Source organism: Drosophila ananassae, chromosome 3L (assembly GCF_017639315.1).
Source record: "Drosophila ananassae strain 14024-0371.13 chromosome 3L, ASM1763931v2, whole genome shotgun sequence".
NCBI lineage: Eukaryota > Metazoa > Arthropoda > Insecta > Diptera > Drosophilidae > Drosophila > Drosophila ananassae.
The window spans coordinates 12,314,511-12,330,208 of record NC_057929.1 but is presented as its reverse complement, the minus strand read 5'-3'; the positions used below and the strand labels follow the sequence as shown (position 1 = coordinate 12,330,208).

Below are 15,698 nucleotides of genomic sequence, written 5' to 3'. Positions count from 1 at the left end.
CAAAACCTAGCAACGTGAAATCCGACCCCATTTTCGAAAATTTTCAAAGGGGTAACATCACGATTTTGGCCAAAAATCGATGAAATTTTTATCCTCCCATATTTTCTATATTTTGATGCATATCTAAGGAGCTTGGAACCCTGATTCGTAAATGGCACGCCTTTTCCAAATCGGTTGTAGTTTGGCTGAAATATTGGCTAAAAGGTGTCTCAAAAGTTACCTTTTGGCTTAAAACTGCCCCCACATGGCCAATACCATTTTTTGGGCCAGATCGTGGGACATTATTTTCTGTATCTCGGCCAATACTTGCCCGATTGCAAAATGATTTTAAATTCTATACAGTTTATTAAAAATTTTACACAGTTATGTACAAAAATAGACTACAGACTAAAGGTAACTGGCGACTCTTTGTTTTGGAGTAAAAACTATTTTAGGATTATCGTTGGCAAATTCGAAATTTCATAACTTTCCCCCATTCCCTCCCTCCTAACTACTATCTAATGGCACTATTGCTTCAAACAGCGTCCGCAGGACGCTCTTGCCTCCTTCCCACCTGCACTGAGGGAATCTGAACGGGAGCGGGCATCAGGTTCATGTGCTGGACAAGGAGGATGCCTCCGCCGCCGTTGAGTGCCTCCAGTTCGGCACAGGATTTGCTCTTCTGGAGATGTATCTCCTCCCGCCGGCTGTTCAGGTAGTAGACTCCGGCTACTATGAGACTGAACGTGGTGACCGAGATTAGGAGGGTGCCATACTTGAGGGAGAGCTGGAGGGCGTCGAGGCCGAACGTGCTTATGTAAAGCGTGTGGAGCACGTCCTCCGAGAAGTCGCCCGAGGTGATCTCGATCCAGATCAGTGGTAGAATAGTGGCATTCTTCAGTCGCGCGCCCTGGTCTAAGAAGAGGGAGGAAAGGTTAGTGGAATGGAAGGCGGAGACCGGACTATATTTACTTCTTAGTAGGGGCGTCTTGTCCAACATTATGTTTATCTGGATACGCGATGCTCCGCTAATGGGAAACCCAAAGCGCGGATGTATATCGGCGTAGGTCTGGTGCAGCTCGGGGTCCGGATTGATGCCCTCGAACAGACTGTACAGCTCCGGATCGCCAGTGAAGAAGTGAGGGAATGAGGGAAAGATCGGCGCATCGCCGTAACATTTGGTGGCGTTGATCACCCCGCTGGGCAGGCAGTACTCCGCGTTTTGGCAGTAGCACTGGTTGGCTGGATTCACCGAGGGGTGGCCAAATACGTCCATGGGCGTACGGTAGCGCAGCACATCGATGTCGTTGTAGATGGTGACTTCCTTCTCGAAGTTCAGTGGCACCTTGCGGCACAGGACCTGCAGAAAGACGTTGACGGTATCGCGATCCTTTAACAGATTCGGTGAGAACATGGACGGCTCCGATCCATCGATGCGGTTGCACTCGTCGCCCTCCCAGTAGTCCAGCTGGGGCATCCCGTTGAACTGGGTGATGATGCTGAACTTGGTGATGTCATCCTCTCCTGTGTTCAGTTGCACGGAGTCTACGCTAGTGCCGTTGCGCTAAAAGGAGGAACGAGGATTAGTCGTCTCTACCATGGACTGTGGAGGACTGGCTTACGTTCTGCAGAAGACCGAAGCGCCTCTTTCCCTTTCCCAGGGACTTCAGTTTGATTATTTTGTCCTCGTATCCCCACAGGAACTCGGAAGCTGTGAGTTTTTTGAAGAGCGGCTCCCTAAACTGGTTGATGAGCGCCCCCGAAACGAGCCGTTCAATGGCCGGCATTCGCTTCACATGTCCGGCGGCCGTGATCAACGGCACGTTGGGCACCATAAACACGTCGTGCTCCCCAATGGTGGACTTCTCCGGCAGGAACTTGTACGACTTCCGGTCCTTAAGAAGCGAGCTTAAATCAGTTATGTCTCTACAATGCGCCGTAATCCTTACCCTGAATGTCACTGTGAAGTTCTTGTTGAAGGAGACCTCGTCTTTGACCGTGTGCTCTTGGTAGGTTAGGGGTCCCATGTCTCGGACTTGCACCTTGTCGGCCCGTCCGGCCAGGTAGTCCTCAATGTTGGGATAGTCGAAGATGTGGGCCTTCAGAAGGGTGTCGTACTTGGGATCCGGGTCGAGCCAACTATTGGCCGTATCCGAGTTCTCGGCGAGAATCAGGTTCTGTGGACCACAACAGAACAAATATTATTACAGAATTACATAAGACCCTCACACTCACCTCCAGCATGGTGTTGTTGTAGTATTCTGTGAACCACATGACAAAGAATCCGGTCACGCTGATCACAAACAGCAGAAACATCACTCCGAGCACTGCGGGGGATGGGAAGGGTTAGTCGGGCTCAGCATTATCAAGAGTTGAGCTACTCACTTATCAGGGTGCCAATGTCCTTGGACGTTGGCTCTCGGTTCTGGGCCTGATTGCGCAGACCCAGGGCGTCCAGAATCATCTGCAGCACCGTTGGCTTCTCAGCCCCAGCTCCATAGGCTGACGAGAAGGTTCCCGTGCCCATCCCGTTCCTCTGGGAGCCGAGTGTGTTGGATTTGGATCGCGGCTGCGCCGCATAGGCCGCAGAGACTACTGGGACTGAGGGCTCCAAGGCCCCCTCGGGGTCACTGGCACATGGCATTGTGGGCTTTGTGGGGGGTTGGCAATCTGCCTCTGACACGAGCTGGAAAATGTAGTAACTTTTTATCAGTCAGCTTGGATAAGTACATGTGTCGTGGGAGTAAGCGTGGCTTATGTAAGAGCTCCACCCCAGAACTAGGGGCAGTCCAAGGACTTGTTTCTTTCAAACCGCTTTTCGCGCTTCCAGTTCGCACTCTCTGGGACTGCTTACACGTGGCCGAACAAGGGAGCCCTCCACGCAAATATATTCTTATCAGAGCGGGATTCTCGGGTTCATTGAACACATAGGCTCATAGGAGATCATTTCACAGTAACACCATTCGGTTAATGGCACTAAAATCGAGTTAATTAATACCTTTTTTGAATATTAAACACTTATTGGTATTGGTGTTTAATGGCCCAATTAAACACTCTGGCTTTAACGAGAAGCAATTTGTAATGACTATTGAAATCGATCGTCCGCACGGAGGGATTCTTAACCATGCGATCACAGAAGTTTCCACCAACTAATCGGGGCTTGAGCTCTAAAGCCGTCGCCTCTGCCGTTATGCCGTTCTGCCGCTTGGAGGAATCAAAGTTCAGCCTTATCAGCAGCCTTCTATACTGTAGGTACATACTTACTAGGCATTAATTCATAAATTAATGAAAACAACAGCGCCAGATTCTAATGGTGTGGACGTTCCGCAATGTACATACGGGCCCAATAGAGGGCTTCGGAAACTATGGGGTAAGTTCTGATTCGCCAACCGCGGAATCGGGTCAACGGCACTCTGATAAGCGTAGAAATTTTCCAATATTGCCATCGAACTTGAAATAGGCGAACGAACTTGAAGCCAGCAGATCGGATCGGATCGCAGCTGATTGTGAAAATGCTGATTTCGAATCTTTATGGCCTTGGAGGACCGATCTAATCGCTCAAGTCCTTCTTTGTCCGCCACTGCTCACTGCTCTGGGATGGGAGTATGACGTATGGAGTGGGGTATGGGATGTGGGATGTGGGGAGCATGAATCCACACTTACCAGAGAGCCCTCGAGCTTGTTGGTAGTTGTCCTATAGGCCTCCTGCCCCCGTCCGCACTCTGTCCTCAACTAGACGCAGACAGGTGCCATTGACTGATAACGTGACGCTGGTGCGGAAAGCTGGGAGAGATCCCTCACTCCGAAGCGTGGAGAGCGCGATCCGCGTGCACTTGGCTGCGGTGGCTGCCACTGCCAGCTGATTTTCGGCTGTTCGGTTTCCGTGGGAAGCGCAACAAATGGAAGCGGACCGCACTCGCGCACCCACACTCTCTCAGCCCAGTTGCACCCCACCGCTGCTATCACTCTCCCCCTTATCGGCACCGCTCTGGCGCACTCTCCGGCTGCTACTACTCTGCCTGGCTCTTTCCGAAACTGCCAAACATTTGGCGTCTTAATTAACAATTCGGTCGATTACGCCGACTGCACTGGGAGTGGGACTCAATTGAATTTTCGGCAGCACGGTCCGACGGATGCTTCTGCTGGACGTATACAATGTATCTGTATCTCAGTACTTTGTATCTTTGTATCTATGCTGCGACGCGCTTGTTTTGTATCTGGTATCTGCCCGTTCTTCTGTTGTTCTCGCTCTCTCGCAATCCGCCTTCTGCCTTCTTGTTTACTTGTTTTGTGTTTTCTGTTTTCTGTTCTTTGTTCGCCTGCTGCTTCTTTGTTTTGCCTCCGATTCTCTTTTGTTCGCCCGATCGTTGTGTCGTGCCTGGTTGTTGTTGTTGCTCAAGTGGAGCAGTCGCCGAGGTTGGAGCCGCAGCTGGAGCTGCGTTCGAAGCTATGAGGCCAGGCTGGTTTTCCAGGCGCCCGCCCCCTGCTGCCGTCCCTCCTCCGCCTGGAGCAGCTGTATCTGGTGTCCACTATCAGGTATCCGAAGTGTGGCTTACTTTTCCGTGCCACTCCGACGAAACAGCAGCGGCAATTATGGCGAGCAGGCCCCCCCGTGCGGGCTTACGGAAACTGTTGCGGAGTTATTTGTTTATCTGGTGTGGCCACCGGTTGATCCACTTGCCGCCAGGCGGGACAGCTGGACTTGCGATTAGCGGAGATATCGGGCAGGGGCTGCCCACGCATTATCTTTCTTCAGGACGGCCTGCTGAACCGATTAGATTTGGGCACGATCTGGACGCGGATTAGACTGTTACTGGGACAATTACTGGAGCTGGAACTGGCACTGCCACTGGCACTGGCACTCGCACTGGTTCTGGAATGGCTCTCCGCTGGCGCTGCCGTGCGTACTGCCCACCAAACAAGTTATTACTACGACGCTCCGAATCAGACGGAATCAGTTCGAGCTGCTGGCTGCCAGCTGCGCAGCGCTCCTCCTTCCTCGTTCTGCTGTGCCTCTGCCTCGGCCTCTGCCACTGCCGCTGTCTCGGCAAGCGCCTCAGCCGCGCCGCTGCCCCGAGCCCCTGATAAGCGGCACGGTCAGCTATGATTGCTGATTACCGAGCGCCGACTGCTCTGCCCCAAATCGGGATCTCTTGTTTACTACGTAGCAGCTTTGTGCGTGCTGACTGCCGAGAGACAAAGTGCAAATTTAATCGGAGGCTGCGTCGTCAAAACAAAGAAGTCGGGACTCCGGCGCCGATAGAGGTGCAGTCTCCCAGCTGCTCGATGCGCTCCACCGAACTTGTGCCCATTACTATCCAGCTAGGAGCCGGGCAGGGCTGTCTGCGGCGCGGCAGGGGACCGCAGGGCTCCCTCACCGCGCGAAGGGTCATTGGGAGCCGCGTGGAACGAAACTGAGGGCCCACACCCGCAAGCTGGCACTGCAGCAGGTAGCCGATCCGAAGCCGTTGCTAGGAGGGACCAAGTACGTATGCAGTGGGCTATTTATAGATATTATCGCTTACCCAAGGGCAGCGCCAAAACAATTCAATTAGCACCCAAAGTACTCATTGTGGACAAACAATACAGCTGCATGAGAGGCGCAATTTCTCCCAGTGCACAGACCTGAGGTTGGATACCCTGGATTCCACAGACTAATCGGGGATATGCCAGTTATTTGGACTGGCTTATCAAGGAGAACGCGGCAAGTGGAAGCCCCTGCCAGACTGAGTTCTTGAACTCGGGGCTGTGTGTGCTCAGCATTTATCAGCTTGGGCAAGAGTTTGCCATTAAGCCGCCTCCAGCCCTAGCCGCAGCCCCACCCCACCGGGTCTGGAATCGTGTTTTGCATCAGCTCGGTTGATAGCCCCTGATCTTTTTGTTTTCCTGCGCGAGGCGATTGACGCGGATGAGACCCGATTGGTTCGTGCCAGTTAATAGCCCCTGGAGTGTCAATAAGTGAAATATCTCCACCTTAAACGTTATGGAATCTATTCTAATTACACCTTTGCACTCGGATCCAATGTTAAGCTGACAGCAGCTATAAATGCCCCAATTACGGAAATGCAATAGCCAGTGATAGCTTCCCTGGAAATGCAAAACCATTACCCTTAACCCTCCTGAACCAGCGATCGCCAAGAGCTATAGCTCCGCATTCCGCTGGGAGTGGATAAGTAGGGCTATCTCCCAGAGGCCCCTTCCTAGAGTGCTGCTTACAGAAATCTTATCAGCGCGGAGGGGAGGAGCGGGAGCAGACTGCTTATCGACCTGGGAACCGGGGACCGGGCCGTCAAGTGCCAAATATAATTCCCCACAACACACACACAACGAAAACCGAATCAGAAAATATTATAATTAAACAGCCCGAAAGTGCTGCCGAAGAACCATCTTCCCGGGCCCCTCCCCCCCAATGAAATCATGGATTATGACGTTCTGTTCCCGCTTCTGATCCGTAAGTTTTGAAGACATGGACGGTGATTGACTCAGACAGGAGGCTTTGGGGGGACGGGCCGTGAAGCCCAATTGGCGACACGCCACAGCACTTAAGTTAACATATGCGTAGCTGTTTGGAGCCCGTTGCTGCTGCTTATTATTTATTGCGCCATTTGCAGCAACAAATACGACAGTTTACATAAACAGAAAGGTCGCATGCAACCCGGTCGGCCTTATTGGCATGCAAAGTCGCCGCGCACCCGGGTCGACAGCGAACACTATGTAGTATAGATGCGACCATGTGAGCGTGGTTGGACTTGGCGGGGAATGTCAAACACATTCGGACGATAATGTCTTGTTTAGCCTTCTAGGTAGCTTCAGCACCACTTGCTTTGGATTGCGATTCAGTTACAGCCAGGGTGACACCTGATTCACGTCCCATTCCTGCTGGTTGAGGCTTCCTACAATGTATCTCCCCATCTCGTCAGAAACCCAAGTTAATCATTGCGATTATTCTTGGCCTCTTACCCAGAACTCCACCGTGCAATGCCCTGATGTGGGCAATTTCTTGAGTCGCATTCCCCATTGATTCCCCATCGCCTCTGATTTTCCCCCCTACTCGATCGGGTATGCAAAGTGCGACTCGTATTGTTTCCACAGCCAGTTGGCCGCAGCCAGTTTATGCTAAGGTCTTTGGCCAGGTTCCGATTCTGGGCGAGCGGCGAAAAAGCGTTGCGAAATGCGGCAACTAAAAATTGGCAACGAAACCCCATCGCCATAACGATAATTTGCGATCCAGCGATCGCTTGGAGCTGTCAACTTTGCATACATTCTTTGACTCCAACCTGTCGTCGGAGTGGTTGCAGTGTTGTTGGTGTGGCAACAGGGGCATGACTCATTTGCGACAACAACAAGCGCCAAAAAGAGCAGATATCATAATCGGCTAGGAGCACGGGTGTGTTGGTGTGGCAATCAATGGAATTTCGGTGTGCGCTGCATAGATTGGAGTGGAGTAAAATAAATAAAATACAAAAAACGGAACGTGCAACGCAACGAAAGACTTCAATGCAAGCAACAAACTTGTTTTTATCAGCCCGGCCCAAGCTTGGCTATTAGCCCGATCTGACCGATCCGCCGGACCCCGGGAGTCGTGGAGTCATGGAGCTTTCATTGCAATCCGCTGCACTCGGCGATCGATGCACAAAGCTCGCGCCGCTTACTCTCGCTTTTGCTTTGCTTTTCGCCTGCCTTTGGTATTGGCTTTGCTTTGCGTTTGCTTCGGCATTACCTGGCCTGTTGCCGCTGCCACCTACCTGTTTATCTGGTTTTCTCGAGACTCGAGTCGAGCTTGGCCGGAGCTTTCGCCGTCCGAGACATCTTACGTTGGGGGGCCGCTCGAAGACGGCTGCTTCAGTTACTCGGCGGCCCTGCGAGCGTTCAAGTCGTTGCCGTTCTCCGCCGGTTCAGCGATCTCGATCTTATTACCACCGTTTCGCCGCCGTTCGGGCCAAGAATCTAGCTTGCACCTCGAGTCGCAAAGTCCGTGCAGCCGTCAGTGTGAGTGTTACTGTTTGGAAATGCCTGTGGTCTGTCCGGCCACCAGATACAAGATATAAGCTGCAACTGCAAGATACAGATATTGTCGAGCAGATACAGCAGAGCAAGTGTGCGGCGCATTCCTAGGAATGGCCTGCAGTAAGAGTCCGACTTTGTGGTTTCGGCGAACCTTTCGACCAGGTCCCCAGGCCCCAGGCCCCAGCCCCAGCCCAAGACCCGACTCGCAGCCAGCCAAGTCAAGCTTGCGTTGAGCAAGACCTTGCCCAGTCAGCCAAAATGAAACCACTTCGACAGCAACTCGCTTAGCAGAGCTACAAGAGCGGAAAATCATTGAATTATGTGCTTTGGGGGTTTTGATTTTTGCCTGACTTAGGCTCTGGCTCGGGCTCTGGCTGTGGCTCTGTGGGGTTTTGTTTTTCTCCCCGAGTACTTGGTGCTGTGTGCTGAGTGCTGATTGCCGAGTTTGGCGGCGCTTCTTTCGGCTAAACGCTGGCTGCCAAAAGCGCATCGAGGGTATCGGGGGATACGTGCATAGTTTTATGATTACTTGTGTGGAAAAAGTGAAATTTCACTCGCCGCTCTGCACCGCCACTGGCTGGCTGCCACGAAGCAGCGGCTCAAAACGAAATCAAATAAAAGTTTACCAGCCAACTACCAACTCCATACCACTTCCACAACATCTACAAGATACAAGCTACAAAATCCGAAATCCGAAAACCGAAATTAAGCGTGCGCAGGCAGAAAACCTTAGATAAATAAAAATAAATAAATAAATAAGGGGCCTGCTAGCTTTTTTTTTGACCACATAACTGTGACGATTATGTGAAGGTTGCAGCAGAGACCCAACCGCAGACCCAGACCCAGCAGTCCCAGTAAAAGCTCGAATCATCTTCATGATGTCGCGGGTAGTATGTTGTGGCTGCGGCCTCCCAGTTGATCATAAAATTGAGGTGACAATTGCCTGGCTCTGTCTTTGTCTGTTGACACATTTCACTGCGAAAGCAAGAGCACACAAGCCCTGCTGTAATTGCCAGCGAAACTGACCCACTGAAAGTCCAAGATGTGCCACTCCACTCTGCTCCACTCCACTCCAACCCCCCTTCGAACTCGCCTGTCACGCCACTGACGGAGTGGAGACGTCAACGTGTTTAAGGCCCGAATTTAAAATCCATTTCGTTTCGTTTTATCAAATGCAGCCCCGACAAAAGCGAGTTGAATATTTGTCAGCGGCTCGTCTACTTTTCGGGCCGGTCAGTGTCATAGTGGCCATAATCGAAAGCTCACATGTAGACCGAAGCTGCTATACCCTGTCCCAGGGGTTAGCCTGGGATTCAGACTCTCTGCCTTCCTGCAGAACCATTGAGAACACATCTTGATTGAATAAAAGAAAAGTATTGGAATCTAGGTACTTTTAAAGGTTATACTCAGTTGGAGATGATTCAGAGACTGGCATAGGTCCAGAGCCAGAGTATTCCGCCGACAGCAGCTCTGGAAATGGGGTCAGGGTAATTGCCACACTAAGTAGCTACTACCGCTTGTATTTATTTGTGCAACATTAAAACGCAGCGAGACTGTGAGGCTGGAGCTCCAGCTTCAGGCGATCTTACAGATCTGAGAGCCACCTAGCCTCCGAGCCGATAAAAGAGCGGATGTCTTCGCCATGACTCCGCTTTCAGTTCAATTCATACAGAAACGTGTGTTTAGAAAGCCAATTTCTATTGAAGCTTGGATTCTGGCCAAGCCACTTGCTGCGGCCAAGGCGGCTAAGTGCGATTAGGGGCGATTAGAGCCGAGATGGCTATTTCGCGTTAACCGCACCAGCAGGTAACAGAAACAGGCAGCGGCAGCAGAAACTGCTAATTGAACAAGTGAAACCAAACCGAAGCCGAAACAAAATAAAACTATTACATCAGTTATCGCATTTCATTGGAATGTCAAAAACTGCTGCTGTCTGCTGGCCAAGTCTGTTATTGTTACGATTGTGTGGCAAGCTGTTTCTCCGCGTCTAGGGTTTCCTGCCAGCCCGTCCGATTTGCATACTTTGGGGGGATAGCCATTCGATAGCCATCGAAGTCTGGAGGTAAACACTTCGGAAATAGCGCGCTGAGTCACAGATCTGTGCAAACATTTGTGCCTCGCTGCCTCCGATATCGAGGCTGGTGCCCGTGAGCTGTCCGGACTCCGGAGGCTTGGGCCAAAAACTACCCAATGGGCCGTGAACAAACAGAGCCAGCCAGCAGAACCCAATTAGCAGCAAAATATGGTCGCCGGGCCGAAATTGAATCCATTGATTAATGGCCGCAATGCCACCGAAAAATCACTTGAAGTGAAATAATCACGGCATAATTAGTATTCAATGGGCATCATCGAACCCCCAACAATGGAGGATCCAATGCGAAGCACAAAGCTGCGCAAGTACAAATATTTGAGCCCGTCCGAGATCGCAGTCGGAGAGGTTCAGGGCGACCTTGTGGGGTTCGGAAAGCGCAGTAAACTGGGCAAATAATAAAAAACACGTTGTGGCCGTGTCTGTGTGCGTTGATGGGCTAGAGCGAACTCAAAGTACAAAGTTTAATGTTGTTTGCTGAAACGCGAAGTGGAGAACCGCAGAACCTGGTCTAGAATCGGAATCGCTACCGCTGCCTGTTTCGGCCAGCCGGAGTGTGGCCCATCCGGGCCCGTGATAAGCACCCCAGTTTGTATGCACCCGGGAGCGATCGGCTATCAGGGATCGGCAATTAAACTGTGTTTCTATGGTCCCCGGGCCGTGCCAGGCCTGCAAATAGCCCGGCTGGCCATTAGCCGTAGCCATTATCCAACGAAACCACTCCGGCTCGATTTAATTTCGTTTGGCCCTCTGCTTTTGCTTATGAATATGAATAATGGCCGAATGGCGCTATGCCTGGAATCGTCAATAATAAAAAACGTGTCTGTTTACGCACGGGCCCCAAGATAAAAGATGCACGTACATATGTATCTGTATCTGTTTCGCATTCGTATTCGCGTTTGGGTTTGCGATCGCGTAGCCCTGGCCTCGGTCAAGGTTCCTCCGGCTTCAGATTCGCTTTCGGAGCCTGGCGGCCCATTAACGAGAGCTTAATTGCTCCCAGTCGCTGAGCTCCAAGGTCCGTCCCTGCCAGGAAGGGCATGCTCATGTCGAGACTGAGTCGCTGTCGATGTCGATGTCGAAGTGGAAGTGGAAGTAGAGCAATTAGCCCCACAAACTAGTTGTGCTGACGCGAAGGTTCTGGAGACAGTCCCCCAAAGCAAAGTCTCTTCGATTTGTTTTCAGTTTTTTCCGCCTTTGTGCTCCGCTGTGATAAATCAGCTTTTAAACCGAAAAACGCGACAAGCCAGCGATGTCAAAACAGCCCCAAGGCCAACACGCCCCGAAACGTGTCTGAGGTCTTGGGGCGCATCAACCCGTAGGCCACACTATGCGGCTCCCCACACTTGGGGAGAAAGAATATGGCCGAGTTGATGGCCGAGACCAATGCCAGAGAAGCAGCTCCGATATTGAATGATTGCGTTCCCGTAATTACAGATTATAGATTGCCCGGATCGTACAGATTCTACGGCATAACCGGTGGGGCTGCTTATCGGATCTCTAGGTCCCCCTGTCTATTCTAAAATTAAAACAACCCGATTTGCTTGGTATTTAATTTATTTTGTTTTTCTAGTTAACAACTGCAAGGCGGTTCACTCTTAACCCAGCAACCTCAACAACCACAACAACAGAAACAGCATCTGCCCCAGCCCCAACCCCGACTCCGACTCCAACCCCTCAGAGGACAGATCACCATGAACGGCCCCAAACACAAGCTCTGCACAAAGCTGTCCAGCACCTACCTCCGAAAGTGGTGTAAGTATACGATTTGGGTTCGAGATGAAAGCCCCAACGCCCCAGCCCATGAGCAGTAGTTTACATAACGACATTCTTCACCGCGGTGCATTTCCATATGGATTTCCGCATCGATTTGTGCCATAATCCCACAACCCGGGCCAGTCCCAGGGGGAGGCTAGTACGCAGTCGAGGCAATTGAAATAGCTTTTTGTTGTGGCCATAACTCCACGTGCTGGGCTCTCTGGTTTTTGCCAGTGTCCGACTGGTTAGACTGGTCTTAGCTCGAAATATTCCTATTAACTCAGCTGGTGGGGAGGACAAACTGGATGTGGCGGTTCTTCCGATTTCCCAACCTTTCCCCTTTCCAAACTCAGCACTCGCTTTTGCGTTGTACTTTTCCAGGGAGCTTCTGCCTCCGAAGACTCCCTCTGAATCAGGTTCTAGTTGCCTCTCCACTTTCAAGTGGCACCATTTAAATGAATACTTAATTGGTTAATAGCGCCTAATGGGGTGGCAAAGTTCAGAGGTATTACACACTGCGGCTTGAGGTCGCAGGGGCACTGATTCATCCGATTCCCTCTATTTCGATTCCCATTCTGTTGCCTTTCGCAACATCAATATTTATAAGCCCAGTGCAAATATTAGCCAGTGCGCTGTAGATTCCCCAAGGCTGCTCCCAGATGGGGCTGACTCACACACTCCGTAATTTATGCACTTTGTGATCAATTGTTCGGAAATTTCGCATCGCTTTTCCAGGGATTACGATCGTGGTGGCCGCGGCGCTGATAATAGGCGGCATTGTGGTGGCCTGCGAGTTTTCCGTGCTGATCGATGCCGTCGTGGACCGCATGGTGGCCCTGCGTCCCGGCGCCAAGACCTTCGGCTGGTGGGCCAAGCCGCCGGTGGAGCCGCGCATCAGTCTGTACATCTACAACGTGACCAATGCCGACGACTTCCTCAGCAACGGCTCTAAGGCCATTGTCGACGAGGTGGGCCCCTACGTCTACAGGTAAGTGGTCTCCCCGCCCTCTCCAAAAAGCCTAATACGAGCATGTCCCAATCCCGTACCATAGCGAGACCTGGGAAAAGGTTAACATCGTCTCAAACGACAATGGCACCCTCAGCTACAATCTGCGCAAGATCTACACCTTCCGCGAAGACCTCTCCGTAGGCCCCGAAGACGACGTGGTGATTGTCCCCAACATTCCCATGCTCAGCGCCACCTCCCAGAGCAAGCACGCGGCCAGGTAAGACGTCCACATGCCCGAGAGCCTGGGAACCCATTGAACTTGACCTACAACTCCGATCTTTCAGATTCCTTCGCTTGGCTATGGCCAGCATCATGGACATCCTCAAGATCAAGCCCTTCGTTCAGGTCTCCGTCGGCCAGCTACTCTGGGGCTACGAGGATCCGCTGCTCAAGCTGGCCAAGGACGTGGTGCCCAAGGAACAGAAGCTGCCGTACGAGGAGTTCGGTCTGCTGTACGGCAAGAACGGAACCTCCTCCGACCGAGTCACCGTGAACACGGGCGTGGACGACATCGAGAAGTACGGCATCATAGACAAGTTTAACGGACGCACGCACCTGCCCCACTGGACCACCGACAACTGCAACCGTCTGGACGGCACTGACGGCTCCATTTTCCCCCCGCACATCGACCACGACCGGGTGCTCTACGTCTACGACAAGGACCTGTGCCGCCTGCTGCCGCTGGTCTTCGAGAAGGAGGTGGTCACGTCCAACGAGGTGCCCGGCTACCGCTTCACCCCGCCGGAGTGGGTCTTTGCCGACGTCGACAGCCATCCGGACAACATGTGCTTCTGCCCAGCCGGCAAGCCCTCTTGCTCCCCCAACGGGCTCTTCAACGTGTCGCTGTGCCAATACGGTATGCAGATTGGGATTATACCCTTATAAGACAAGTCACTAATTGTCAATTTTCCAAAGATTCGCCCATTATGCTGAGCTTCCCCCACTTCTACCTGGCCGACGACAGCCTCAGGACCCAAGTGGACGGCATCTCGCCGCCCCAGAAGGAGAAGCATCAGTTCTTCTTCGACGTGCAGCCTGTAAGATACCCCTCGTGAAGATATTCATGTCCTTCCGTATTTTAACGCATTCCGTAACCACAGAAAATGGGAACCACGCTGCGAGTGCGCGCCCGCATCCAAATTAATCTGGCCGTGAGCCAGGTGTTCGACATCAAGCAGGTGGCCAACTTCCCGGACATCATCTTCCCCATCCTCTGGTTCGAGGAGGGCATCGATAGCCTGCCCGACGAGGTCACCGACCTGATGCGCTTCGCCGAGCAGGTGCCGCCCAAGATCCGCGTGGGGCTCATCGTCGGCCTATGCGCCCTGGGGGTGGTCCTGCTCCTCCTCTCGACGTTCTGCCTCATCCGCAACTCGCACCGGCAGAGCACCCTGCACCTGGAGGGCTCCAACTACCTGGCCACCGCCCAGGTGGACATGAACAAGAAGCAGAACAAAGACAACCAGCCCGCCAGATACTAGATGCCGCATCTTCTAGTCGCAGCCTTCGGTGGCAGTCGGGTCCCTGGGTGTCTTAGATTTAGCTTATCCTTAGTTGGGAACGATCCCATTTCCATTCCCAATACCACGGCCATTCGCCCGGGTCCACCCGGCCCGGGCAAGGATGCGTCTCTGTAGTCTAGATAAAATGGAGCTGGGAGACTTGTATGTATTTGTATGTCTATGTGTATCTGTAATCTGTAATCCGTAATCTGTAATCTGTATCTGTATCTATTGTATTGTATGTAGGTTATTGTTGTAAGTATCGTTATGAAAATTTTTGATGTGTAGTCTTATGAAACAGTCGTGATCGCTTAAGGCTCAAAGCTTCGACTTAGACTCCGATTGTTATACCAAAACAGAAGCCGATCCCAGACCCCCGCTCAAATTGTATGTCTAGATACGAGTCAGTTGTCACAAAACCCGAAACGTTTCTCAAATAAACTAAATGATCCGTCCTCCATACAAATGTGCTTCATTAGGCCGGAAAGGCTGGACGAGCGCCGCGTCGAGAGCTTCCATCCCAAAAATACATAATTCCGTCGATCGAATGTACGATTTATAATCTCTAATGTGTACAATAAAGTACGATATTATTTTAATTAGACATGCCACCGAATACCTTATTTCCGACCCATCTAGGGACAACGATGGTTCTCCACGAATGGTTTCGGAATACTCTGATCAGAGGGGCTACTGCATAGTTATCCCTAGAACTCAGTACTCTGACGGGGGTTTCGAAAGTCTCCAAAAAGTATGCAACTGGGAAGCTGTCTTCGAGCTGAACCCAGACCGGAAAATCATTAATAAGACTGTTGGGTCTCTCTTCAAAAAAGGAACATGAAACAAATCATAAAGTTTATGTTGTCTTAAATCGACAAGTGGTATTAGGGGACTGCCTCATTTTTAATAAAAGTAAACAAGCCATTAACACGTAATAATCAGTTCACTTTCGTTGGCAGCTCTCGCCTTATCACTTGATCGTACAATGTTTAATAGTTGTGTTAGCACCAATTTCCCCTCCAACAGAAGACACTAAAGCCGGCGGCCAGACCGGATTCTGCTGCACGGCCATTAAGATGTCTCCTGCACTCTGGACGAGATCGGCCGGCCGGCAGAAGCGGCGTTTTAATGGCGAGTCATTTGTCCGCCGCTGTACGGTCGGCTGACCGCGGACCGATAAGCGGCTCGGTCTGTGCCCGTCTGAGCCTGATAAGGCGACCTCCGCAGCCGGGCCAGCAGCGACGTAGATCAAGTGCAGGGCAGCCACACCTGCCGACTCCGCGGAGGACCCCCTGTGGCAGTCGGCGGAGGCTGCGGGCGGGGGCTGCAGCAGCCTGCCGGGGCAGGGCAGAAG

General features: G+C 51.8%; 2 protein-coding genes across 6 annotated transcripts; one reads left to right on the top strand and one right to left on the bottom strand.

Moving 5' to 3' along the window:
• Positions 1-325: 325 nt before the first annotated feature.
• On the bottom strand, positions 326-4,946 carry LOC6496199 (scavenger receptor class B member 1). Of its 3 annotated transcripts, none has more exons than XM_044715591.1 (7): positions 3,643-4,946; positions 2,365-2,681; positions 2,215-2,306; positions 1,929-2,156; positions 1,602-1,874; positions 952-1,543; positions 326-894 (listed from the first exon to the last, which is right to left on the bottom strand). In XM_044715591.1, the coding sequence occupies exons 2-7, from the start codon at positions 2,621-2,623 to the stop codon at positions 515-517; spliced, it is 1,824 nt and encodes a 607-aa protein (XP_044571526.1). In that variant the 5' UTR covers positions 2,624-2,681; positions 3,643-4,946; the 3' UTR covers positions 326-514. The 3 variants fall into 3 exon arrangements, with proteins under 3 accessions (XP_044571526.1, XP_014763664.1, XP_001960433.1); XM_014908178.3 differs by having other exon boundaries at positions 2,365-2,665; positions 3,643-4,945; XM_001960397.4 differs by lacking the exon at positions 3,643-4,946 and adding an exon at positions 2,978-3,447 and having other exon boundaries at positions 2,365-2,665.
• A 363-nt stretch (positions 4,947-5,309) lies between these two features.
• On the top strand, positions 5,310-14,948 carry LOC6494378 (lysosome membrane protein 2). Of its 3 annotated transcripts, none has more exons than XM_044715592.1 (7): positions 5,310-5,464; positions 11,649-11,830; positions 12,569-12,821; positions 12,886-13,059; positions 13,127-13,698; positions 13,758-13,879; positions 13,943-14,948. In XM_044715592.1, exons 2-7 carry the CDS (start codon positions 11,770-11,772, stop codon positions 14,321-14,323), a joined length of 1,563 nt encoding a protein of 520 aa, XP_044571527.1. In that variant the 5' UTR covers positions 5,310-5,464; positions 11,649-11,769; the 3' UTR covers positions 14,324-14,948. The 3 variants fall into 3 exon arrangements, with proteins under 3 accessions (XP_044571527.1, XP_014762779.1, XP_001960432.1); XM_001960396.4 differs by lacking the exon at positions 5,310-5,464 and adding an exon at positions 7,796-7,968; XM_014907293.3 differs by lacking the exons at positions 5,310-5,464; positions 11,649-11,830 and adding an exon at positions 6,309-6,430.
• Positions 14,949-15,698: the final 750 nt, after the last annotated feature.